General features: G+C 38.3%; 1 protein-coding gene across 1 annotated transcript in view; it reads left to right on the top strand.

The window, feature by feature from the left end:
* The first annotated feature begins 556 nt into the window (after positions 1-556).
* The window catches only part of PDZD8 (PDZ domain containing 8), an 87027-nt gene continuing 59951 nt past the window's right edge, over positions 557-27632 (top strand). The window contains exon 1 of the mRNA XM_081268870.1: positions 557-1704. Within this exon, the coding sequence (XP_081124996.1) occupies positions 839-1704 (866 nt within the window). The 5' untranslated portion in view covers positions 557-838. The remainder of the gene's footprint in view (positions 1705-27632) is intronic.

Below are 27632 nucleotides of genomic sequence, written 5' to 3'. Positions count from 1 at the left end.
CGGACGCAGGGCGACTGCTGGTCGGATTGCTGGCCAGCGATGGCGGTCTCTGAGACAATCGGTCTTCTTTAGTCAGTTTGGGCAGTGTCCGAGTGGCCTGCTCGGGACTTCTGCAGTTGGGCTTTGCAGGGAAAGCCACAGCCGCCACCGGCTCAGCAGTCGGCGCGGGGAGAGGCGTGCGGCAGCAAGTGGAAGCACCACACTGCGGGAAGATCGACGCTGCTGCAGAGGTGGCAGGGCCAGTGGCCAGCGGAGGGGGATGGGCGCTTTAGAAGATAACTGAATGACCGGACAAGCCATCTCCGCCGGACCTCGCAGCCTCTAACCCGTGCCCTCAGTTATCCTCTCAGATGCTGACCGCGACTCCTGAAGTGACAGCCACGTGGATCGCGGCGCGCGAGGCGGGGAATGGAATGTGGGCGTGGGGGCGGGGCTGGAAAGGGGCCTGAGAGGTGAAGTACCCGCGTCCGCGCGCCCTGACGCCGACTGCCAGGCGACGCTTCCGGGAGCGAGCACGCTTGACGTCACTCGCCGCTCGCCCAATGAGCGGAGGCTTGGGGGAGGTGCTGTCCCCGCCTCCTCCCGCCCTCGCCCCGCCGCCGCCGCCGCCGCGGTCGCACCGGCCGCCCCCGGAGAGTCTGAGGAGGCGCGGGCCGCTGCAGGCTCAGGCGCCGCAGCGCGCGGGCCTAAGTCCCGGACGAGGCCCAGGGAGCCGCTCGCCCCGACCCCGCCGCCCCATGCCCTCAAGATGGAGGCAGCGGGGGCGGTGGCGTGAAGAAAGCGGCGCTGTGGGCGCGGGAGTAGGGGGCCCGGCGGCCCGGGCGGCGGCGGCGGCGGGATGGGGCTGCTGCTTATGATCCTGGCGTCGGCCGTGCTGGGCTCCTTCCTCACGCTGCTCACCCAGTTCCTGCTGCTGTACCGCAGACAGCCCGAGCCGCCGCCGGACGAGGCGGCCAGCGCAGGCGACGGCTACCGCTACACCAAGCCGGTGCCGGGCCTGCCCCTGCGGGAGTACCTCTATGGCGGCGGCGGGACTGAGGAGCCCTCCAGCGGGGCGCCCGAGGGCGGTGCGACCCCGGCCTCCGAGACCCCCGCCCCGCCGACGCGGGAGACCTGCTACTTTCTCAACGCCACCATCCTGTTCCTGTTCCGGGAGCTGCGGGACACCGCGCTGACTCGCCGCTGGGTCACCAAGAAGATCAAGGTGGAGTTCGAGGAGCTGCTGCAGACCAAGACGGCAGGGCGCCTGCTGGAGGGGCTGAGCCTGCGGGACGTGTTCCTGGGCGAGACGGTGCCCTTCATCAAGACCATCCGGCTCGTGCGGCCCGTGGTAGCTTCGGCCACCGGGGAGCCCGACGGCCCCGAGGGGGAGGCGCTGCCCGCCTCCTGCCCGGAGGAGCTGGCCTTCGAGGCGGAGGTGGAGTACAGCGGGGGCTTCCACCTGGCCATCGACGTGGACCTGGTCTTTGGCAAGTCCGCCTACCTGTTCGTCAAACTGTCCCGAGTGGTGGGGAGGCTGCGCTTCGTCCTCACCCGCGTGCCCTTCACCCACTGGTTCTTCTCCTTCGTGGAGGACCCGCTGATCGACTTCGAGGTGCGCTCCCAGTTTGAAGGGCGGCCCATGCCCCAACTCACCTCCATCATCGTCAACCAGCTCAAGAAAATCATCAAGCGCAAACACACGCTGCCGAATTACAAGATCAGGTGAGAGGGGGGCCGGGGCACCCGCGGGGTCCGCAGGCGCGGGACCTGGCTGCGGGATCGGGGCCGGACGGCGGCTTCTGCGTGCGGGGAGTGGGAAGGGCAGAGGCGTACTTGTAACCCCAGCCCCTGTTTCCCCAGGACCAGGGACCTAGGCAAAGGCAAGTAATGGACACTTTGCCTCCGAACCTTTCCTTGTGTTCGTGGGCACTCCTGATGCTGTCAGCAGCGCATTGATAATGGAAGTATATTGATAATTATCCCCAGAAGTCGCCTCTGGGACTGTTGAGAAACTTCCTGTGCATACTTGCTGCAAGAAGGGCCGTGTCATTGGCTTTGCAGCAAGCCCTGGGCCACGTTGAGAAATTGTTCCTGGACACAGGACAAGGCATGAAGGTGTGCTTTTAGCCCAGGTCTGTTCTATTTTGCCATCTCCAACCACTTTTGCTTTGATGCATTGGCAACTTTGAGGGCAAAGGTAGTAGCCATAGCAAAGGAATACTTTCCGCAGCAAATTGGGAAGGAGTTGGGAGCCCGTAGATAGTGTGTAGATCCCTGCATTTTGAATTACTGTCATCTTCCCTTTGGGGGTAGCCTGTGTGGTACAGACCCAGAATGGGCCCCTCAAGTGTCTGTTCTCTGGCTGTTAAGTTCCTCACTCAGTACTTAAAGTCACCCTTCAGATAGTATTTTAATGGTGTAGTGATTTTAATTTTTTAGAGCCTTCCTGCATGTAATGGCTTATTTTTACGTAATATACTGTTTTGGTTAATGTATGAGTTTTCTTTTATTATCACAGGAGAAATGGAAGGGAAAAGAAAGTTTTGTAGGACTATAGGCTTCATCCACTTTAGTGGATGGCAAAGTTTGTGGTTAGAGTGGGAAAAAAACCATGGCTGTTTCTTTTAAAAGCTGAATATTAAATTTCTCTTCATATCCTCCCTTAGTTTTGTGTTTATTAATAAAACCTTTTGGATTTTACTCTTTATTATAAAATTATTTCAGTTTTGTAGTAGCTTTACCTAATGCCCTTTAGAGGAGGCTGAATAGTTCTGGATCACTACCGCATGCTCAAGCCAGGTAATCCAGAAATATTGTGAATTTGGAATGGCTGTTGACTTGAGTATGTAGCAGACTTGTTTAAGCTAATAGCACAGTGACAAAATTGTTGGGTGGGAGAAATTTATTTTATAATGAAAATTTTCCTATAGATTTGCAGAATATGGTAAACTAATCATTCATTGTTTGCTTTCTGGTTTTGTGAAATAGATCATACTTTATGAAACCTACTTTTAAGTTGTGGAATATAAGTGACTAAATTATAAATGAGTGTTTAAGCAGTGAGGTGTTTATTTATAGCAGTGTGTTGCTGAGAAAGTAAGGAGAAAAAGTTGTTATAGATTTTATAATCACAACTTTAATACTGATGTTTTCTGGAGCCTTCGGGTGATAAAATTTGAGTAGGTTTTTATTATTTGGGGCTTATTTGCAGATAGTCATTGGTGATAAGATTGCATATCATTTTGAGAATTTTTTTAAATGTAGATTTGGAATTCAATTATATCTGAAGTGATGAGTAAGAGTTATGGAGCCACTGAGAAGTTCATTACTTTGAATAAGCTTTATCATTGAAGAAGAACACTATTTTAAGTATGGCAAAATTGTCTTTCATTTACTGTATACAGAAGGATTTTAAAGAAAGCAGGACATACCCAGGTTTGGTGGTGTACGTCTATAATCCCAGCACCTTAGAAGGCTGAGGCAAGAGGTTGATCACATGTTCCAGGACAGCCTGCATAGTTTAGGGAGACCCTCACCAACTTAGTGAGACCTTGTCTCTCTCTCTCTGCTCACCCCTACCCCCACACATGAGATTTTTTAAAAAGGTTGGGAGTGAATTCAATGGTAGAGTGCCCCAGGGTTAATCCCCAGTACTTCCCTCCTCCTCCAAGTACAACATAAGTTTGATTGTTATTTTAACTTTAAACCTTCAGCATTAAATGATCATGTCTGAAAATATACACATCTGTGCCCTTTTTATTAGAGGGCATCTTATTGATCAGTAAGTAAATACTGCACAGACTACATCACTCAGTCTGCAGGTATTTATTAGACTCCTGCAATATGCTTATTATTCTATGTGCTAGGGCTTTAATACTAAATAGATATAGGCTCAACTCTCAGAGTCTAGAATTCAGTGAGAGTTGAATTACCTGTACTTGATAAGATTTAAGGTTGAGTGGGATTGATGGGATTGAAGTAACTGGGGAAATTGATTTTTGCTTAGTGAAAGAAAAATAGAAGCGTAGGAATGAAAAAGGTGACCTCAGAAAGTATTAACTTCTCTTTTATTGTGTGTACCTGCTCTGCAAGAAGTGTTGTAAACTGGTGATTTAAAGAGAATAAATTACAGTGCATCTAAGATGTATTACAGTTCTCACTATGGGAATTAAATTAGCCTAGTGTTATCCTGTTTTATAGATGAGAGGAGTGAAGCTCAGAGTAGTTTAATAACCTGTGTAAAGTCACACAGCTTTCAGGTGGTGAAATCTAGCTTTGAAGAAGTCAGACTGCCTTAAAAAAATTATATTGCATTGTTCTTAAGGGCTTAAAAATGTTGTCAATATAATATATATGGGGTATCTTTCCAAGTTAAGTGAGAACTCTATAAAGCTTATTTTTCCCTTAAATTGGAAATTTTGCGAGGATCCTTTTAAAGTTAAACCATAAGATTAAATCTTTGAGTGCTACTCCACATAGCATTTTTTAAAATCCAGCAGATTGTGTTTCCAAATAGAAGGTCTTGTTAGTTTATCCATTTTAGCCATCTAATCTTCTTAGTAGAGCTAAAGCAGTAAAGAAAATTGTATTGAATCTTGGGTCCTCTGGCATTTTTAATCATTACATAACAGAAATATCTTGCCAGTTAATATTGTTGTCACTTCTTCCCCCTTTACTTTTCCTTTTTCATGTTGCTTAATTGAAATGTCCTATCAGGACTGCCAGTTCCTGATATTTCACCTAGAGATGCTAAAGTAGTTCAAGTAGTTGCTTCCTAAGGATCTAGCTGATTGACACTTCATTTTACCTAACATATTTGGTTTATAAAATACTAACTTTTAAAAAAATCTATAGAAAATGTGGTTTCCAATTTATTGAAGTTAGGTGTTTCTTGATCCAGTCATGTCAGTGATAACTTTTGTTTTTTTCCCTTAAAATGTATACTAAAATGGTATATTAAAGTAGTATTATTGAAAAAAATTAACCCCAAAATTCATCTTCAAGTGGGAAAGATTACTGGTGGTATTTTTTAGTATGTGTTGAGCCTGTCTTCATTGTGAAATCTGAGTATTAGTCCTGGAGTGAGGAGGGCTTTTGGGGGTTTTAGGAATCACATATTTGGGATTCTTACTGATGCTTCTGTTTGTACTTTCCCTGCAGCTAGTACTGGTTGCATATTGGAAGGTCAAATTCAGTTTGTATATACTTGTTACATAGCCTGCACTGTTTTGGGTTTGATTTTTAATTGCTAACAGTAAAAAATGGAAGATTTCACATGATTTGATTTTTTGACTTCTGTTAGGAAAAACTGAGGTATCTTGTACCAGGTCTGCATTCCTTACAGCTAGCAATAGGATGAGAAAGGATCTGTAGTAGCAGGTTGGAGCAGGGGAGGAGCCTGTAAGCTCCTGCAGGTAGTTTACAGTCCCCATGAACTTGCCTCATTTGACTACTGGTACTTGCCTAGCCTGGAGTTAGACCCTTATTGGAAGAATAATAATGGGGAGATCTAATAGATAGGAAAGATAGATTTTTTCTTTAAATTTTATTTATTTATTTATTTATTCTAATTATATGTGAAAGCAGAATGCATTTTGATTCATTGTACACAATTGCAGCACATCTTTTCATTTCTCTGGTTGTATATGATATAGGGTGGCACCATATGTACAGTCATACATGTACCTAGGGTAATGATATTCATCTCATTCCACCATCTTTCCAGCCCCCATGCTTCCTCCCCTCCTCTCCTTCCCCTTTGCCCATTCATAGTTCCTCCATTTTTCCCATCACCCCCCCCCCCAATCCCATTATGGATCAGCATCCACTTCTCAGAGAGAACATTTGGCCTTTGGTGTTTTGGGATTGGCTTACTTTGGTTAGCATGATATTCTCCAACTCCATCCATTTACCTGCAAATGCCATAATTTTATTCTTTTAATGCTGAATAATATTCCATTGTGTATATATATCTCAGTTTCTTTATCCATTTATCTATTGAAGGGCTTCTGGGTTGGTTCCACAATTTAGCTATTGTGATGTAAACATTGATGTGGCTGCATTACTATAATATGCTGATTTTAAGTCATTTGGTTATAAACCAAGGAGTGGGAGAGCTGGGTCAAATGGTGGTTCCATTCCAGGTTTTCTAAGGAATCTCCATACTGCTTTCCAGATTAGCTGTAACAATTTGCAGTCCCACCAGCAATGTATGAGTGTGCCTATTCTGCCACATCCTTGCCAACACTTATTGTTGTTTGTATTCTAACCCCTCTTTAACTATCTTGGAACGGATTTTCATTGATTAATTTTATTTTAAAAGATAGTGTTAGGGCTGGGGTGGTGGCTCAGTGGTAGAGTGCTCGTCTAGCATGCATGAGGCACTGGGTTCGATCCTCCGCACCACATAAAAACAAACTCATGTATCCACCTAAAACTAAAGATACATACATAAATAAATAATTTTTTTTAAAAAAAAGATGGTGTCTATATAATGCTGAATTTTAAAGACTTATTTCCGCCAGAAACTCAAAACAAAACAAAAAAATTCCTTGAAATATTTCCACTTTTCTGTCATGTCATTATAGCAAACAAATGGTGGCTGATTTTTGCTTGGATTTGGTGGATATTTTTCGTTAGTTTTTCATTAGTTAACTGTATAACTTTGATCTATAGAAAACATATTTATTGACACTATACTTGAATTTAATGCATATGGAATACATTTTTGGAAAATTTGACTTTATAGTTTCTTCTAATGTTTTCTGAGCATGACTATTTTTGTCATAACTGATTATTTGTTCTTCTGAAAAACATTTTTGAAATGTATTCATGGAAATTTTCAAATATTCTTAGTGCCTAGAAGGCAAGAAAGACAAAATTTTTCCTTAAGGGTGGAAGCAACTTTAAATTAATCGATATGCCATTAATTTCAGGTAACTGAATTTGGCCTGGTCTGTAAAGCTTCATAGTCTATAATATGGTTTGTATACAATGTATATCTTCCTTGGTCTTCTGAAATGAGGAACAATAATGTTTTTTCTTAATTTATAGCTTTTCATTTTATTGATTATTTGAGGAAATGTGACTTTAGTAATCAGTGTTGTCTCAAAAACTTTTAAAGCAAATTCCCTGAAAGGTGACAAAACCATTTCTGAAGTTAATGTATTTATTTACTTTTTTTTTCATTATTTCATTGTGTGTGTGTGTGTGTGTGTGTGTGTGTGTGTGTGGAGACAACTTTAAAAAGGCGTCTTAGAGTAGAATGAATTTTAAATCAGCTAATAAAATTCTTTAGTGAGGGAGCTGTGATTATGGCTCAGCGGTAGAGCGCTCCCCTAGCACATGCAAGGCCCTGGGTTCCATCCTCAGCACCACATAAAAATAAAGAAGTAAAGAAATTGTCTAAACTAAAAAAAAAAAATGTTTAAAAAAATTCTTTAGTGATAATAGTCATCATAGTTTTACTTACTAATGTTGGTAGAAAATGTAATAACTAACTTTTGATCCTTTGGTATATTAGAGACAACAGGCATTGTGTATGAATCTAGCTGTCCTGCAATAATAATATGAGATAGTAGCTCATTTTAAATCTATTATGGTCTTTTCTTTTTTTTTTTTTTACTGGGAATTGAACCCAAGGGCACTTCACCACTGAGCTTTCCCAACCCTTTTTATTTTGAGACTGGGTCTCAACTAAATTGCCAAGGCTGGCCTCAAGAATTTACAATCCTCCTACTGAGCCCTCATCTATGAAGAAACAGTACATTAGGATTTAGTACTATGTGTAGTTTCAGACATCAACGGGTGGGGGGGATTAGAGCTTATCCCTTGTAGGTAAGGGAAGACAACTTATAATGTATTGTGACTTAGTACATATAAATATACTCTGTTTGGTGCTAATTTTACTTTTTACAAGTTGGATTTCCTTTGCTATTCTCATTTCTACAATGTTTTTCCCACAGAAAGCCAAAGTTTAGATGGAAAATAATTGATAAATCTTTGCTTTGGAAATTTGATTTACACACTGAGGAGAGAAGAGTAATTTTGAGGAGGATGTTAAGTTCTAACTAGTAATATGGGTATATTGGGTATCCCAGAAAGCCAGTTTGTTCCTGAAAAGAGCTAAACTAGATCATTAGCAGATTGAGTTGGAGGTGCATGCTTTATTAAACATTTAATATTGATTTACAAGTATTACTAACAATCTATTAGATGAGAAGGGTAATAAAATTAGTTTGCTACGTATGTGTATTTCAAGCACTGTGTGGGTTGACCATGTACTTGCGCTCTCACTTATATGTAGGAAAGGTGCAGTGTCTCATTTTTATAGATGTAGAAACTTCAAACTTAGAGGAGATTAGTGGATTTCTAAGTTCTAGGGAAAAAGTCCTAGACTCCCAAAGTCCATGCAGACTAGATCCCATCAGGCCTCAGTTAAGATGGCCTTTGTATGGTTTTAAAACTTTAAAGTTGTTTAAAAGGGTGTGACAGACTATATGCACCCACAAATTCTAAAATATTTACCATCTGGCCTTTTATTAAAAAGATTCCCTGATCTCTGCTCTTAAATTTTTAAAAAAGCTAAAATGCTTAATAAAAATGAGGATATGTAGGGGTGTCACCATATATACCTCTAATCCCAGTGATGCGGGGGGCTGAGGCAGGAGGATCTCAAGTTTGAGGCCAACCGGTGCAACTTAGGGAATTGTTTTTGATTCCTAGTTCTGCAAAAAGAAAAAGGAAAAAAAAAAAAAAAAGAAAGGAAGGAAGGATGGATGAATGAATGAATTTGTGCATATATATTGAAAGTTCTTCTTAATCTTTTCTGAAGGGTCATTGTTTTTTGGAAAGTTAATGAAAGCTGTGGATAATTTCTGCAGAAAAAATACATAAACAGTTTTTTATTTAATTTCATGAAATTCATAGTCCCCTTGAAACCTGCCTAGGTTTCTTAGACTTCTGGTTGAAGAGTAACACAGCCAGGATCTAACTTTGTTGCCATAAATAGAACTAAAACTAACACCCTAAAATAAATATTCAAACTTAATAATCTTGCTTACCTTCTTAGAATATATACAGGATTGGTATGGCTCAGGCATTTCTAAACAAGTTGGAAGGGGATGTAATCCTCCAACTAGTTAGGAGTAACATATCCCTCCCACCCCTCTTTTTTCTTCTTGATGAGCTTCCCTATTGTAGGCTGAGATACTCTAAATCAGTAGTCAATAAGAATATCTAACATTTCAAGTTAGAGGTTTTTCTACTAACTACTGTGTTTAAAAGTTACAGACTTAACATTTTCTTTCCATCACATTCTCCATTTTCTTAGAACAATTTACAAGATGATAAGAAGAGAATCTAGTACTATAGAAGTATTGTAACTTTTTTTGGATTGAGGCTGTAGAGAAATACTTAGGTTGTCTCTTTGAATAGATAGAGCTTGGTAGTAACATGGACCTATTTCAGATATCAGCATTGTCCTGAACAATAGACCTTGAACAAAAGACATTTTTCATAGTCTCAGTTTCCTTAATTATAAAATAGAAATAAAATTGTTTAATTGTAGGTAATTTCATATATGTGATAACTATTGAATAATTGTAGGTAATTTTATATATGTGATAACTATTGAATAAATATCTTTCATAACTAATCAGATACATTTTTGTTGATTACCCTACACTTGTCAACATTTTGTAGAGATATATCAGGTATTTCCTAGGTGAAATATTAATTTTTTTTCCCTTTCAAATGAGGGATAAACTCATTTTAAGAATTCAAGCAGATAGAAAATATGTAATATAAAAAATCTGTAATACATTTTCTCAAAGAAAACCATGAAATTTGGGAACTGTTCTTCCACTTAACATATATTATAATTTGTTATTAATTTACAAAAACAAGATCGTACTCAGTATCAGTATTAGCATCTTGTTTCCCCACTCCCCTTATTGTATTTTGGGTTTTCTATATATATTTCTTTTGTTCTAATGGGTATATGGAATGACATTGATCAGTTGTACCATAAGTTAACCACTACATTGTTGAGAGGGTTTATTTTTTTCTTCATTTGTTCCTTACTAAAATAAATAATGGTACCATAAACATCCTTCTATCTGTCTCTTTGGGTAGAGCTGGGTTTTTCTTGTTCTTTTTTTTTTTTTTTTTTTTTGCAGATGTTCAAACACTACCGAGTAGTTAAAATACTAGTAGTTAAAAATCACCTCTCCATTTTGTCTCCCTGATATACCCAGTGTTAAATTTGAGGTCTACACCTAACTGTCTTACACACTCACACAAGCCTCTTATATATTGAGGAGTACCTCACTCTTTCTTTTTCTTTCTTCTTTCCTTTCCATCCATCCCTCCCTTTGTGCTTAATATAAAATGGGAGTATAATATAAACATGATCCTGCAAATTGACTTATAACGTGGGCATGTCTGTAGACAGTATATATGAATCCAACTTGTTCCTGATCATTCACTCTGCACAACATTCTTGCACATTCTCTCTAGCTAGACCTGTCTTCCTTCTCTTTCCTTTTTAATCTCTTCATGCCTACTGGCATGCCTCTTAATCTTACTTTCCGGGGCTGGGGATGTGGCTCAAGCGGTAGCGCGGTCGCCTGGCGTGCGTGCGGCCCGGTTCGATCCTCAGCACCACATACAAAGATGTTGTGTCCGCCGATAACTGAAAAATAAGTATTAAAATTCTCGCTCTCCCTCTCTCACTCTCTCTTAAAAAAAAAAAAAAAAATCTTACTTTCCAAGAATAGGCCTTCACTTAATCTCACCAGAGGACCTTTGCTATTCTCATTTCTACAATGTTTTTCCCACAGAAAGCCAAAGACTCATTCCATCATATTTCAGTTTACATTAAAATATCACCTTTAAATATCATAAAAAGAGGGTTAACCCTTTAAATACTGAGTTTTTTCCTGCACATTCCTCTTACTAAAATATAATATATGAATACGTTTGTACAGAAACTGCCAAAATCCTAAATGATGAATTTTCACAAAGTGAAGTCAGCCATTTAACTGAAATAATGTGATTTTGGATTTAGTCTTTCTCTTTCTAAAGAACATCTGTATTTTTGGATTTCTTAAACAGAATGAGTGGAACTTATTTTTCCCCCCCTTAATGTTTAAAAGTTGTCATAGTAAACACAGGCTGATGACTGTAAGCCAATACTGTATTGAAGAAGAGTGCCTCTTCCCCTTCGTGCGTGCCTACAATTGAGATATCTGAGCTGTTCAACTTGCTGACTTTGAGATCTCTCCTGGTACCACACAGGTACCCATTTGTGCACTCGCGCCCACACACAAAAGCATAGATGTGATTGCAACCTTCTCTGACATTTTGGAAGACTGGGTTTTTAATTTCACATTTCTCAGAAAAGTTAGTGCTGTTAAACTGCAGTTTATACCTTCCCCTGGTCTAATATATAGAATAACAATAAAACTTGTTTTCATTAGTCTGATGCATTTTTGTGAAATCAGCAGGATGCTTTAGAACATATTTCTCTTTATTCTCCTAATCAGAACTTTGAGTATTTATGCACATGAATTCTTCATGTATTATAAGGAGAATGGAGCTGATGAGATGGTGGGTGGGGTACTGAAATATCTGAGCTCTGATTTGCCTAACTGATAAAGTAGCTAGAAAATTTCCCACTCCCTGGCATAATTAGTTCTTGTTGCTATGTACTTTAAAAATGCTGTGATTTGCATGGTAAAAATAAGCTAATGGAGTTTATTCTTTTGTATTAAGAGCCTATTATGTTTACTTGGGTCTTTGGTAAGATATATAGCAGTTAAACAGACATTTGTGACTTAAGTATGTTCTGGGATGGTGTTTCTTCTAGGATCAATTCTGTATCCTACCTCTGTAATGTACAATTATAAATGACTTTTTCTTTTTTTTTTTTTTTTGCTGTAAAATCTTAAGTAGCAATAATAAGGAGACCATTTCTGTATAGTAGCTGACTACAAGAATCTGTATTTTGAAAAATATCTCCTATTCTGTTCTTAGAAACAACATTTTGTGCAGACATCATTATCTACTAAATAGTTCGTTGGATTTCTGTTGTATGCTTTTTTTTTTTAACCTTTTCACTTAATAGTCTTTCATACTAGATTATACTGACTCACTAGTCTTCTTACCTTAATCCTTTGCTTATGCAAATTATTTACTTAATCATGCAAGTAATAATTCAAAGCTTATAGTTCTGTGCAACATGCTTTGGCTAAAGTAAACCATTCTAATGTAGCTAATTTCAGTTGTTTTGATAATTATTTTTATAATGCACTGAAAATCTTATTTTGTTCCCACCATTATAGTAAGTATAATATTATTTTCTGTAAAATTTAGGACAGGTGATATCTCTTTCAATATTTGGAAAGATGTATTAGTTAGTTAGTTCTCAGTATTTATTTAACATTGTAGATTTTATTTAGAACCAGAATGTCAAACTCTTGACATGGAAGAATTTAACTGAATGTTTATAGTAAAATATAAATTCTTTTGTGTAAATTATCTATAATTTTTAGTACTACAGAGTAGAATTTGGACTCAGTAATTATGAGAATCATGACAGTCAATAAGAATTTATTGCACTAGATTTAGTGATAAGAATTGTTGAAGCTTACAAAATATCTATGTTCTTAAAATTTGTCTTAAAAGTAACGCGGCCTGTTGCCTTCAAAAAGTAGAATTAGAAGATAAGGAATCTATTTCTGTAATTACTATTGATTTGTTGGTTTAAGTTATTATTTTTGAGACCAAATGAAATAGAATCTAAAATTTTTAAAGAGAACACAATTATGCAAAATTGATGGCATTAAGGTGGCATTGTTTAATACTCTTCTATTATTTCTGCAGGCTGCCTCTTATCCTACCATAAGTCTAATGTAGAGCTACCTCTCAACTATGTAGATAAAAATTACCATTTTCATTTAATAAGTTCAAACTTGAGTGAAATAATTATAAACTGAGATGGAGAAATACAATCATACTTTTGAAGATGTTTTGCTTTTACTTGGCTAGGGAGAAATTGGGGAAAAGCTGACAATTATAACCTTGAAGTATTAAATTTGTCATTTCTTTTGCTGTTTCTTACTTCATATCTGGAACAGAGTTTTTTGTTTTTGTTTTTGTCTTAATTCATTTGACTGGTTTAAGATGACTAGACTTTTGTATTATATAATTGTTTATGCCTTTATTATAGTAGTGAGGTAATAATTTTACCTGAAGATGTTTTTTGTCCCTCAATTCAGAAAAAAATCATTTTATTCAATAAATGTTCAGTATGATCTTTGCCTATTCTACAGTATACTGAAGAAAGAACTAGTGCTGAAAGGGAATAAAGCAAAATAGTCATCTTTTTAAGGTTTTGTTTTGTTTTGTTTTTAATCAAGTAGGAGAAATAGTGAACTTAAGATAATGAGTTGTGGCTTAAACTTTTTAAAAAAGAATTGTGGGGGCTGGAGTTGTGGCTCAGTGGTGGAGTGCTTGCCTGGCATGTGTGAGGCACGGATTCAATCCTCAGCATTACATAGAAATAAATAAATAAAATAAAGGTATTGTGTCCATCTACAACCAAAAATAATTAAAAAAAAAAAGAATTGCCACAATTAAGAGTTATTAGAGTCTAACTAAATGGTTTTCTATGTGTTATTGGGGCATCCTTTTGAATCTCCAATCTTTCCCAAGATGGACCTACCAAATCAAAACAATTCCCATAGTAATTTGAGAATGTTTCTGCCTTTAGCACTCTCATTCTCTCATAAGTATATTAATAGTGTTTTCCAGAAGTTATGTGTGATGACTCATCACCCTATTAATGAAATGTAAGCTTGTACATTCTTATGTTATAAACACTATCATTTTAAATATCTCATATGGGAAATATTTATGAATATAATTCACATAAGTATTGGTCCTTTGGGGTCCTCAATAATTTAAAATTTGTATTGGGGTATTGAGAACCAAATGTTTGAGAACCACTGGTCTACATATTTTTTGCCACATATAAAGGAACTATCTCAATTACTTCACTTTATCAGTTATCTTTAGTAAATATTAGACACAATACTATTTTTAATTGCTGTCTGGTATTGCTTGTCCATCTTGGGACCCAGGGTTGATAGATCTGTTTCAGTTTTGACTGTACCATTTATTACATGATCATGTACAAGACACTTGGCCTTTTTCATCCTTATTTTCCTCATGTGTAAAAGTATGGGCTGGGGATGTAGCTCAGTGGTAGGGCACTTGCCTAGCATACATAAGGCCCTGGGTTCAATCCCCAGCACCCCCCCCCCCCAACACACACACAAAATAATTATATGTATATAATATCATATGTTGTTATGAGTCATGGGAATAAACTGTGTATGTGAAGTATTGTGTAATTTGCATAAGTGCTAGAAATATATGAAGTAGTAGTTTTATTCCTAGATAATGGTAAAGGACTCTTTTTGGGTTTTGGTAAACCTAAAAGGATATTAGATTTGACAGACCTGGTCAAGAGAATGACTTGGGTTCCCTGAGCAACTCATCTCACTTGATACCTTATCTCTCCGGTGCATAGGATATCAGTTGACATTGATTCACCTTTGAGTCACCAGCTATTTAAGTTCTTTTATGAGAGACCAACAAGCCTCTATTATTACTCTTTTGTTGCTTGTATAGGTAAAACCACTTAAGAAAATTGGAGACTTTTTTCTTTGTAGAACTACAGAAATTAAAATCCTTTCCCCATGTGAATAGAGTTTGGTCAGCAATAGAACACACCAAGGAATTCCATAAACAGAACAATTCTGCATGGGTTTCTTTAATATATTCTTAATATGTTGAGTTTAATATAATCTTATTTATAAAACTTAGTGACACAGAAGTAGAAAGGTGATACCTAAAATAGGGAGGCATATTAGCTATTGTTAAATTGTTCTTTTGCAATTACAAGTTGATAATAACACAGAACACACACTTTTTAAAAAATGAACTAGCATGGGGACTGAAATCTTGGCCATGTGGTGGGTGAAGTCAGAGGAAGACAAATACCATGAGTTTGAACCTCACACATGGTGAATGCTGAGTCCTGAAGTAGTTCCTTGTGAAGAGGGAGCAGTTTGTTCCCTGATGATTCTGTAGGAAACCAGCCTTAATATAAATAAATAGAAAGTTGATAGACAGTATTTCTGGAGCATTTCACTGTGCCAAATGCTTTATGAGAAATTTTCTCATCTGATCTTTACAATAACTACTCAAAACTAGGTTCTGTAATTATCTTACTTTACAGATGAAGAAACTTGGGTTTTAAAGCTGAAGTAACTTGCCCAGGATCTCAGAGCTAGTAAGGATTAGAGCCAAAATTGAAGACTAACTATTGACTCTAAAGCCTGTGTGCTTAACAGCACTATTTTAAACTGCCTTGTCAAGAAAAAGCAGAGATCCCCAAGATGGCCGCAAATAGAGTGCATCACACCCCGTGTACCGTGCCACTGCACGGGTCAATAACGAGTTAGAACAACAAAAAACTATCTTGTTAGGAACTTACAGCAAAATGGGGGTGCACTGAAACCTAGAGGAAGGATTTCGAGCACCGAGGTCCAGTAATTGAGTCTCATACACGAGCCAACTGTGCGACCGGAGATCCGGGCTGACTGATCTGCGCGGCCCGCCCCACGGCTACAGACAGCGGGGAGCCGCCGAGAAGCGACCAGCAAGCAGGGAGATTGCTGCAGATTCTGTGGAATCCTGCCGCCTGAGCACTCACGGAGCCCCGGGCTGAGTTCGGGATTTCAGATGGGGAAGGAAACGGGACAGTTCTATCCCCCACAACGGAAACTCCACCAAGGAAACCAGCGGCCACCATCTTGGAGAGCTGAAGTAACCACCGCCACTCTCCGACAGATTGCAACAATAAAACAGGTGCGTGTTACTCAGCTCATCTCCCATACGGCGGGGAATTCGCATAAAATCTCTCCTAGGCTCTCTGGGGGAGGGATTATCAGAGCAAGCCTGCATAAAGACGCAGGGAAAACTAGAGACACCCGACCTTCAACTCCCCCTCCCATCAGCGGGGAAAACGAAACCTGTATTGCCAGCGTGGGGGGAGGGACAAGTGGAAAAAATCAAAACAATAGAGTGTGGGGGGGTTCTCAATAGCCACCCTCCACGCCCAACAAACGGCAGGCCAAGAGTACAGTTTGAACTGCCGAGAGGCATCACTCAGGGGAAATCTGGTCTAGCAGGAGAAACCAGGACTAGCAGGAGAAACCAGGGGACTAGAGGCCAGGCCCTCACGACTGAGCAGCTGGAGAACGCACGCCCGCAGGCGAAACTCCACCTGCCACCCATGCGACTGGGTGGCTGGAGTCCGCCCCCTGCCGGCGACCGACCGCACGACTGGGCAGCTAGAGATTTCCCGCCCACCAGCAACAGCCGGCCCATTGCCCCTGCGACTGGGCGGCTAGAGATCGCCTGCCCACCAGCAACAGCAGGCCCATTCCCCCTGCGACTGAGCGGCTGGAGACCACATGCCCGCAGGCGACCGATCGCCCACCGGCTGACTGGGCGACTGGGCAGCTGGAGACCGTCTGCCCGCCGGCGACTGACCACACGACTAGGCGGCTAGAGATCGCCCGCCCACCAGCGACAGCCGGCACGTTGCCACTGCGACTGGGCAGCTGGAGACCGCACGCCCGCCGGTGTCCGGGAGCTGAAACCAACCAGAGACAGTCCAGTCCCACCCCCTCCATTCGGACACCCCAGTAAGGAGCCTGGGGCCCACCATAGCAGAGAGGTGACATCACTGGAGCTAGCATAGTCTACCAACACAAAGGAGAGACAACAGAGATATAAAAAACCAAAACAAATTTATAGAAGAGAGCAGAAACACAGCAATCAAATAGAGCTGGAAAGTAGCGTGAACATCATGAAAAAACAAGGGAAAAAAGGAGTACAAACAATGCAGGACAACTTAATTCTACAAGAGGACCTAGAAGCATCAGAAACAGGGATAGGGAAAGAACTCAAGGCATACCTAACTCAGATGGAAAGGAATATTAGAGAAGACATGAGACAGCAAGTCCAAGCAATAAAAGTATATTTTGAAAAGGAAGTAAACAAATAAATTCAAATGGCAAAGAACAAGCTTTACCAGGAGATAGAGATCTTAAAAAAAAATCAAACAGTAATCCTAGAAATGCAGGAAACTATAAACCAAATTAAGAACTCAAACGAGAATATTACAAATAGACTAGATCAAGTAGAAGTCAGAACATCAGATAATGAAGACAAAGTTTATCAACTTGAAAAGAATATAGTCAACACAGAAAAGATGCTTAAATCCCACGAGCAATCTATTCAAGAAATATGGGATGTCATAAAAAAAACAAATTTGAGAGTCATCGGGATAGAAGAAGGCATAGAGAATCAAACCAAAGGAATGGACAACCTATTAAATGAAATAATTCTAGAAAACTTCCCAGAGATGAAAGATGGAATGGATTGCCAAATCCTGGAAGCCTACAGGACCCCAAACATTCAAAACCGTAATAGACCAACTCCAAGACATATAATTATGAAGATAGCCAACATACAGAACAAGGAGAGAATATTAAAAGCTACGAGAGAAAGGAGGCAGATTTCATTCAGGGGTAAACCAATTAGGTTAACGACTGATTTTTCATCACAGACTTTAAAAGCGAGAAGATCCTGGAACAATGTATTTCAAACGCTGAAAAATAATGGTTTCCAACCAAGAATACTGTATCCAGCAAAATTAAGCTTCAGATTTGACAATGAAATTAAAATCTTTCACGATAAACAAAAGCTAAAAGAATTCGCAGCCAGAAAACCAGCACTGCAAAGCATTTTGAGCAAAATACTACAAGAAGAGGAATTGAAAAATAGTGCCCAAAACTAACAGCAGGAGGTATCTCAGTAAAGGGGGAGGAGAATAACCAAAAAGTAAAAACTAGCCAAACTAAAATAAATAAATAAACATAACTGGAAGTACAAACCATATTTCAATTGTAACCTTAAATGTTAATGGCCTAAACTCACCAATCAAGAGACATAGGCTAGTAACCTGGATCAAAAAAACAAATCCAACAATATGCTGCCTTCAGGAGACTCATATGATAGGAAAAGACATACACAGGCTGAAGGTAAAAGGTTGGGAAAAATGATATCACTCACATGGCCCTCGGAAGCAAGCAGGAGTGGCCATACTCATATCGAATAAAATCAACTTCAAACCTAAGTTAATCAAAAGGGTTAAAGAAGGACACTATATACTGTTAAAAGGAACCATCCACCAACAAGACATAACAATTATCAATTTGTATGCACCAAACAATGGAGCTGCAACATTCATAAAACAAACTCTCCTCAAGTTCAAGAGTCAAATAGACTACAACACAATAATTATGGGTGACTTCAACACACCGCTCTCACCATTAGACAGATCCTCTAGACAAAAGCTGAATAAAGAAACTATTGAACTCAACAGCACAATCAATAACCTAGACTTAACCGACATATATAGAATATATCAACCATCATCAAGTGGATACACGTTCTTCTCAGCAGCACATGGATCCTACTCAAAGATAGACCATATATTATGCCATAGGGCAACTCTTAGTAAATATAAAGGCGTGGAGATAATACCATGCATCATATGTGATCATAATGGGATGAAACTGGAAATCAATGATAAAAGAAGGAAGGAAAAATCCTACATCACATGGAAAATGAACAATATGTTACTGAATGATCAATGGGTTAAAGAAGACATAAAGGAGGAGATAAAAAAATTCATAGAGACAAATAACAATACAGACACAACATACCGGAATCTATGGGACACAATGAAAGCAGTTTTAAGAGGGAAATTAATTTCTTGGAGTTCTTTCCTCAAAAAAAGAAAAAACCAACAAATAAATGAACTCATACTACACCTCAAAAACCTAGAAAAGGAAGAGCAAAACAACAGCAAATGTAGTAGAAGGCAAGAAATAATTAAAATTAGAGCAGAAATCAACGAAATTGAAACAAAAAAACCATTGAAAAAATTGAAAAAACTAAAAGTTGGTTCTTTGAAAAAATAAATAAGATCGACAGGCCCTTAGCCATGCTAACGAAGAGAAGAAGAGAGAGAACTCAAATTACCAACATACGGGATGAAAAAGGCAATATCACAACAGACACTACAGAAATACAGAAGGTAATTAGAAAGTATTTTGAAACCCTATATTCCAATAAAATAGAAGATAGTGAAGATATTGATAAATTTCTTAAGTCATACGATCTGCAAAGATTGAGTCAGGAAGACACACACAATTTAAACAGACCAATAACAAATGAAGAAATTGAAGAAGCCATCAAAAGACTACCAACCAAAAAAAGCCCTGGACCGGATGGGTATACAGCGGAGTTTTACAAAACCTTCAAAGAAGAATTAACACCAATACTTTTCAAGCTATTTCAAGAAATAGAAAAAGAAGGAGCTCTTCCAAATTCATTCTATGAGGCCAACATCACCCTGATCCCGAAACCAGACAAAGACACTTCAAAGAAAGAAAACTACAGACCAATATCTCTAATGAACTTGGATGCAGAAATTCTCAATAAAATCCTGGCGAATCGAATACAAAAGCATATCAAAAAAATTGTACACCATGATCAAGTAGGATTCATCCCTGGGATGCAAGGCTGGTTCAATATACGGAAATCAATAAATACTATTCACCACATCAATAGACTTAAAGACAAGAACCATATGATCATCTCGATAGATGCAGAAAAAGCATTTGACAAAGTACAGCATCCCTTTATGTTCAAAACACTAGAAAAACTAGGGATAACAGGAACTTACCTCAACATTGTAAAAGCTATATATGCTAAACCTCAGGCTACCATCATCCTAAATGGAGAAAAACTGAAGGCATTCCCTCTAAAATCTGGAACAAGACAGGGATGCCCTCTCTCACCACTTCTATTCAATTTAGTTCTTGAAACACTAGCCAGAGCAATTAGACAGACAAAAGAAATTAAAGGCATAAAAATAGGAAAAGAAGAACTTAAATTATCGCTATTTGCGGATGACATGGTAATATGTTTAACAGACCCAAAAGGGTCTACAAAGAAACTGCTAGAGTTAACAAATGAATTCAGCAAAGTGGCAGGCTATAAAATCAACACGCCTAAATCAAAGGCATTCCTGTATATCAGCAACAAAACTTCTGGAATGGAAATGAGGAAAACCACTCCATTCACAATATCCTCAAAGAAAATAAAATACTTGGGAATCAACCTAACAAAAGAGGTGAAAGATTTATACAATGAAAACTACAGAACCCTAAAGAGAGATAGAAGATGATCTTAGAAGATGGAAAAATGTACCCTGTTCATGGATAGGCAGAACTAACATCATCAAAATGGCGATACTACCCAAAGTTCTCTACAGATTTAATGCGATGCCAATTAAAATCCCAACGGCATTTCTTGTAGAAATAGATAAAGCAATCATGAAATTCATATGGAAAAACAAAAAACCCAGAATAGCAAAAGCAATTCTAAGCAGGAAGTGTGAATCTGGAGGTATAGCGGTACCAGAGTTCAAACTGTACTACAAAGCAATAGTAACAAAAACAGCGTGGTACTGGTACCAAAACAGCAGGTGGACCAATGGTACAGAATAGAGGACACAGAAACCAATCCACAAAATTACAACTTTCTTATATTTGATAAAGGGGCTAAAAGCATGCAATGGAGGAAGGACAGCATCTTCAACAAATGGTGCTGGGAAAATTGGAAATCCATATGCAACAAAATGAAACTGAATCCCTTTTTCTCGCCATGCACAAAAGTTAACTCAAAATGAATCAAGGAGCTAGATATCAAATCAGAGACACTGCGTCTGATAGAAGAAAAAGTTGGCTACGGTCTACATACTGTGGGGTTGGGCTCCAATTTCCTTAATAGGACGCCCATAGCACAAGAGTTAATAACAAGAATAAATAAATGGGACTTACTTAAACTAAAAAGTTTTTTCTCAGCAAGAGAAACAATAAGAGAGGTAAATAGGGAGCCTACATCCTGGGAACAAATTTTTACCCCTCACACTTCAGATAGAGCCCTAATATCCAGAATATACAAAGAACTCAAAAAATTAAACAATAAGATAACAAATAACCCAATCAACAAATGGGCCAAGGACCTGAACAGACACTTCACAGAGGAGGACATACAATCAATCAACAAGTACATGAAAAATGCTCACCATCTCTAGCAGTCAGAGAAATGCAAATCAAAACCACCCTAAGATACTATCTCACTCCAGTAAGATTGGCAGCCATTATGAAGTCAAACAACAATAAGTGTTGGCGAGGAGGTGGGGAAAAGGGTACACTTGTCCACTGCTGGTGGGACTGCAAATTGGTAAGGCCAATTTGGAAAGCAGTATGGAGATACCTGGGAAAGCTGGGAATGGATCCACCATTTGACCCAGCTATCGCCCTCCTCGGACTATTCCCTGAGGATCTTAAAAGAGCGTACTATAGGGATACTGCCACATCAATGATCATAGCAGCACAATTCACAATAGCTAGACTGTGGAACCAACCTAGATGCCCTTCAATAGATGAATGGATAAAAAAAATGTGGCATCTATACACAATGGAGTACTACGAGTGGAGGGAGAGAAAGGGAGAGAGAAGGGAAAGCATATGGAAATGGTAGGAGACCTTCGATGTTACACAAAATTATATAGAAGAGGATGTGAGGGGAAAGGGGGGGGGACAAGGGAGAGAATTGAACAACAGCAGATGAGGTAGAGAGGGATGATGGGTGGGGAGGGGAAGGGGGATAGTAGTGGATAGGAAAGGTAGCAGAATACAACAGTCACTAATATGCCATTATGTAAAAATGTGAGTGTGTAACTGATGTGATTCTGCAATTTGTATTTGGGGTAAAAATGGGAGTTCATAACCCAATTGAGTCAAATGTATGAAAGATGATATATCATGAGCTTTGTAATGTTTTGAACAACCAATAAAAAAATATAAAAATATATTGATTAAGCAGACATGTGAAGGAGAAATAATAGAAAACCCAAGAGAAGAAAATCAGAGGAAATACAAAGATTACATGATAGGTATTAAAATGGATGTGGAACACAGCACTGGAAATTAAGGGTCAGCAATTGGCAGAGAACTATTTTGTAGTTTATAAAAGAAGAGTTGAAGAAGAAAGTAAGAAATATGATTAGATTTATTAAACTTATAATTTGGGCCAGGACAGGACTATATGTTTTATATGTATATTACCAAATCTACATAATAATACCATAATAGTGATATTCCAGTTATAAATGAATCAATATAGGGTCAGAAAGATTAGATGAATTACTCAATTTGAAACCTAGGTTTCTGAGATTATAGAGCTCATACTTTTATATTATATTACTATATTGTGGGGACTTTTAACTTTTTTTGCAGTACTGAGGATTGAACCCAGTGATACTCTACCACTGAGTTATATTCTCAGTTCTTTAAATTTATTTATTTATTTTTAAATTTTGAGACAGGGTCTTCCTAAGTTTCTGAGGCTAACGTGGAACTGGTAATCCTCTGAATTGCTGGATTAAAGGTGTGTTCCACTATATCCAGCACTGTTTTGACTTTTTATTAGGAAAAAATTCATAGTTCAGAGGTAAAACATGTAATAAAATGAACTTTCAGATGTCTGTCCCTAATTTAACAGTTGTCAACTCACAGCCAATCTTATTTTATCTCTAACCTCCCTCCCCCACCTGGATTATTTTGAAGCAAATCTCCACATATTTTATCCACAAATACAAAGTGTGTATATCTAAAGAAGAAGAATTTTAATTTTTATCAGATCTGAAGTAAACTTCAACAGTAATGCCAAATTCATTAAATATCTAGTGTTTAAATTTTCCTGATCCTGTAGGCATTTTCAAACAGACTTTTGGTTCATTTTATACAACATAATGTATAGTGCTCTGAGATTAAACAATGAATCCTGATTTCCTACAGAGGTTTTTTGTTGTTGTTGTTGTTGTTTTTTCTCTCTTTTTTCTTTTGCGCTGGGGATTGAACCCAGGACGCTTAACCATTCAGCCACATCCTTAGCCCTTTTTATATTTTATTTTGAGATAGAGTCTTGCTAATTGTTTAGAGCCTCACTAAATTGATGAGGCTGGCTTTGAACTTGTTAGCCTCCTGTCTCAGCCTCCTTGTCACGGGAAAGCAGGGAGCTAAAACTCCAAACCCCTGTTCTTGTGTTCCAGTGAAAGAAAATTTAAAGTCAGATACCAAAAGCCATGCAAGAGAACTTTATTATAAGCAAAAGTGAGGTGAACATAAAGTAAAAGTGAGGTGTAAGCAGAGAGCACTCTTAAAAGAGAGTGGGCTATCTCTGTGCAGAGAATGATAAGAAAGACAGTGCTGTCCCCAAATTTTATTACTGTTTGATGCTTACCAGGAGAACTGGGGACCACCTTCTGTACTCTTTAACAATCATATGTTCAGTCCCTCCTTCATGTTGGGTGGTAGAGTATTTGACCTTAGTTGGTCCTCTCCAGAATTGTCATAGTGGCCATCCTACTTAGGAGGGCTTTGTCTACAAGTCAGTCCCATGTTAATGTGGGCACTGGGGTCAATAGCTGGTCAGAAGTTACAGTGCAAAGTCTTCCTAGATACATGGAGACACACTTATAGCTATAATTCCTAACTTCACATCAACCTCCATGTGGACCCTGTTGTTAGTCCCATTAATCCTTTTCTCTTGATGGATTTTCCCAGTTAGCTCCTTTTGCTTCTCTTTATTTTCTACAAATTACCACCCTTTGCTTTCTGGTCTGCTTTGAAAGTAGTTTAAAGAAGGATCCTAAAGTAATTTGAAGAACACTTTATGACCTTACCATGTATCTCAATGCTCATTGCTAGCTACTCCCTAACATTCTGAGTTATTGGTATTACTGGTGTGTGCTACTGCACCCGGCCCTGGCCATAGCCTTTTTTTTTTTTTTTTTTTAATATTTTTTTAGTTGTAAAGATGGACACAGTACCTTTATTTTGTTTATTTTTATGTGGTGCTGGGATCAAACCTAGTGCCTTATGCATGCTCCACAGGCTCTACCACTGAGCTGCAATCCCAGCCCCTTTTAACTTAAACATTTTCCTATATTTTATTTTAACTTTGTAAATTATCTTTTAAGATTCAACTGCATTCCTTTGTTTTATTTACACACTTCACTGTTTTATTTGCTTTTACTGAAAGAAAGTTTGTCACTATGAAAAATTTTAAGCTAAAATAATAACATGATAATATGTTAAAATGCTTTAATTTCTCAAAGGTTTAAAGGTTTTGTATCATGGGACGGGAGGGACAGAGAGTACTCCAAAACCATAGATAAGACATGAACTCTTTCTATGTCAATGGTAATCTCAATTATAACTGCATATGACTTAAAAGCTATCTGGGTTATTTCTAATTTTTTTCCTTCCTTTTTGTACCTTCTGGACACGACCCCCAACTTTCCTCCATCCAGAGGTAGGATACCTACCTTAATGGTAGATTCATGGTAGAGCACATATTATTCTGTTATCACATCAGCCAAACTTAGTTTTGTAAATGCTAGTAGGAATAAGAATAATGTTTCTACCACGGTGGGTAATGTTGCTAGTCTGGTGCCTTCAAATATATCCCTAAAAGAGGACAGGCCTGAGAGTCAGTGTACCTGCATTTTAAAACTTGGTCATCTCTCTAATCTTTTTAATTTTTAATTTTCTCATCAGTAAAATGAAGGGATTTAAACTCTTGGCTATGTATGGAGTTATCTTTCATGTGTAATAGTTTGTGGAATAAATTAGTATTTGGAAGTGCTTTTGTTATTTTCAAAAGTTTATGATGATCTTCAAATAGAGTTTTTCCTTTTTAACATTAAAAATAAGATGAAAAATTATTTCTTATTAACTGATGTTAAGATGGAAAATATTATATTAAATATTAGGCAGTTCCAGATTAAACACAGTTGCCTTTAAAAAGAGAACTTATAGGAAATTCAGTTAATAGAAAAGAAAAAAGGAATGACCATGGAATTAACCCATTAGTAACAGTGAATGAGATCTTCTCCAAGACTTAAGGCTACTGTAGTTTTAGGAAAAACATGTATATAGTAACTTTAAATTAAAAATGTACCATAATTGTTATAAAAAGTAGACTAATAAAACCTTTATGGAATTTCTTTTACGAATTTCCAAAGAGTTTCAGAAAAATCCAAGTATTGTAGTATAATTACAGTTGTACCATTTTAACATCAAATGGCATCTTTATTTTGGTGGATATATATTAAATGGCCGATTCATATTGAGGCATTTTGTTTATTGTTAAGCTTAAATTCCTGCTATTAAACAAGAATATGCTGGCATGGTTCTAAGTGGTTTTCATTATTTTATGCATTCCTTATACTACCACCATGAAATAGGTATAATTTTTGCATTTGGGGAAACTGAAGGTTAAAGACAGTTTTCTGAAGGTCATATTGCTGGGAAATGGTACAACAGGATCCCTAGCCAAGCAGTCTGGCTTGAAATTCTGCTCTTAACCACTATTTGTGCTGCCTATGACATATGGTTCTTTTTCTTAACAACTCATGATTTAATTGTGAGGAAGGTGCCATTTGAGGAGCACTGGAAAGAGACAGGCAGTAAACAGGTTGACTGGTAGTATAATAGAAGTGTTTATAAAGTAATTTTAGAACTTAAGTGAGGAAGCAATTACCAGATGGTAGAGAAGGGAGGGAGACAGGTTATAGAGAGGAGGTTACTTTAAAGTAGAACTTGAAGAGTGAAAAGGAGTTTACCAGACGGGGCTAGGTATGGGATCAGAGTGGTTAACAGATACAGTTCATCAGAAGAAATAATATGGAGGACTAACTTTGGTAAGCATAAAGGAGCTTGGTGTTAGGATTTGTCTTTTTTTTATTGGGGGGGGGTTGGGGGAGGGGTGGATACCAGGGCTTGAACCCAGGGATACTCAACCCCTAATCACATTCCCAGACCTTTTTTTTTTTTTTTGGACACAGGGTCTGGCTAAGTTGCTTGCAAGGCCTGGCTAAGTTGCTGAGGCTGCCTTTGAATTTGGGTTCCTCTTGCCTCAGCCTCCATAGCTGGTGGGATTTATAGGTGTGTGCCACTGTACCCGGCTTGAGCTAAAAAATTCTTAACTGATTTCTCATTTAGGCAAGGACACACAAGCCCCATACAAATCAAGAGTAGATCTAGATCACACCATATTTTTCTATTGGATTTGTTGTAAACTCTTTTTCTCTAAAGATTGCAGTGTTTACTAACAGTTTTATTGCTATCATGTGATGAAGATGTCATCAGCTGGTATTCAGGGTGCTTTATAGAGCAATCTTGAAAAGACATCTTAGATTGAAAAAATATCTTAGATGTTAAAAAAGATTTTCTCAGATCCATATGTGAGAAGAAGGCTTGCTTCTCTTGTAAGTGTAAAATGTTAAATATATTTTAAAATTCTATACTAATATACATTTTAAAATTAAACATTTACTTAAACTTTTATTAAAATGTCATTACCTGAAAAGTATAACAGTTGTAAAAGTTTAACAGAATGAATTTTGACAATATGAACGGACCCCTGAAACCAGCCTTCAGAACAAGTGACAACAGAATATATCAGTAACCAAGAAGCCCCTTGTATGCTACCTAGTACCTGTCCTTTCCTGCCTTGCCTTGCCTAGCCTAAAAGTAGCTACTCTCCTGACCTCAAACACCATTGCTTTTTTTTTTTTTTGGTATGTTTTAAACTTTTTAATAGAATCATACTGTATTCTTTTTTTTTTTTTTTTTTTTTTTTTTTTTTTTTTTTTTTTTGGTCTTGCTTCTTAGACTACAGGATATTTGTGGGACCAATCTGTGGCGTGTTCCACTGTGTGAATGTACCTCAAGCTAACCATTCTACCAATGATGGTGGATAGTGTTATTATGAGTGTTCTTACACATGTCTCTTGATGAATACTGCACATTTCTATTGGTTATGACTAAGGGTACAGTTGCTAAGTCATGGGCTATGTGTATCTCTTCAGGTTAAGTAGATATTTACACAGTTTTCAAAGTAATTTTAATAATCTCACACCAACAGTTTCACATCCTCTTCAACATTTGGTATTGTCTATCTTTGTTTTAGCTAATGCCCATAATTTAAAAACCAAATATAACAGAAGGATTTATCATGAAAATCATTAGTTACTTCCTAAACCCTCTACTTTTCTGTGCTGAATCATGTTCTTCAGAAGCAATCATTTGTAATTTCTCTTTTCAACAATGTTGAAACATTAACCAAGGGTATGATCGTGAAGCTAAACTGCTTAGATTGACTCTTCCACTTAATAGCGATATATCCGAGAGCAAATTGTTCAAAGTCTTTGTGTCTCAGCTCCCTCATTTGCACAATGGAGGTTAATAATATTACCTATCTCATGAAATTGTTGTGGGAATTAACTATGTTAATATAATGCCTTTCCATGCTAAGTATTCAATAAATGTTTCCATGCTGAGTATTCAATAAATTATGGTATT

This window comes from Spermophilus citellus, assembly GCF_964194105.1.
Source record: "Spermophilus citellus genome assembly, chromosome: 15".
NCBI classification, from domain to species: domain Eukaryota; kingdom Metazoa; phylum Chordata; class Mammalia; order Rodentia; family Sciuridae; genus Spermophilus; species Spermophilus citellus.
Note: the sequence above shows the minus strand (reverse complement) of the source record. Positions and strands in the feature narration are given on the sequence as shown.